The sequence below is a fragment of the Penaeus monodon genome, chromosome 20, assembly GCF_015228065.2.
Source record: "Penaeus monodon isolate SGIC_2016 chromosome 20, NSTDA_Pmon_1, whole genome shotgun sequence".
Lineage (NCBI taxonomy): Eukaryota > Metazoa > Arthropoda > Malacostraca > Decapoda > Penaeidae > Penaeus > Penaeus monodon.
Window position 1 is genome coordinate 2,450,814 of NC_051405.1, and position 228 is coordinate 2,451,041.

Sequence of the window (228 nt, forward strand, 5' to 3'; positions counted from 1 at the left end):
GGCCTCTCCCCAAACGCCCGCAGAACACGTACCGCAGAACACCGGGCAGATGAAGCTGAAGAGCCGCGTTGGGCCGATGCTTACGTACTGACTCAGGGCCATCTCGAGGAAATACAGCGGCAGACCCATGGTCACCAGAGCCACGAAGTAAGGAATCAGGAACGTCACTTAAAAATAAAGGAAGAAAAAAAATTTGATGGCAATTGTGAAATCGCTATTTTCGTGCAG

General features: G+C 50.9%; 1 protein-coding gene across 1 annotated transcript in view; it reads right to left on the reverse strand.

The window, feature by feature from the left end:
* Positions 1 to 228, reverse strand: part of LOC119586037 (sodium- and chloride-dependent betaine transporter-like) — a gene marked incomplete at its 3' end in the record, with an annotated part of 5,663 nt that overhangs the window by 1,852 nt on the left and 3,583 nt on the right. Inside the window, 1 exon segment of the mRNA XM_037934741.1 lies at positions 33 to 167. Within this exon segment, the coding sequence (XP_037790669.1) occupies positions 33 to 167 (135 nt within the window).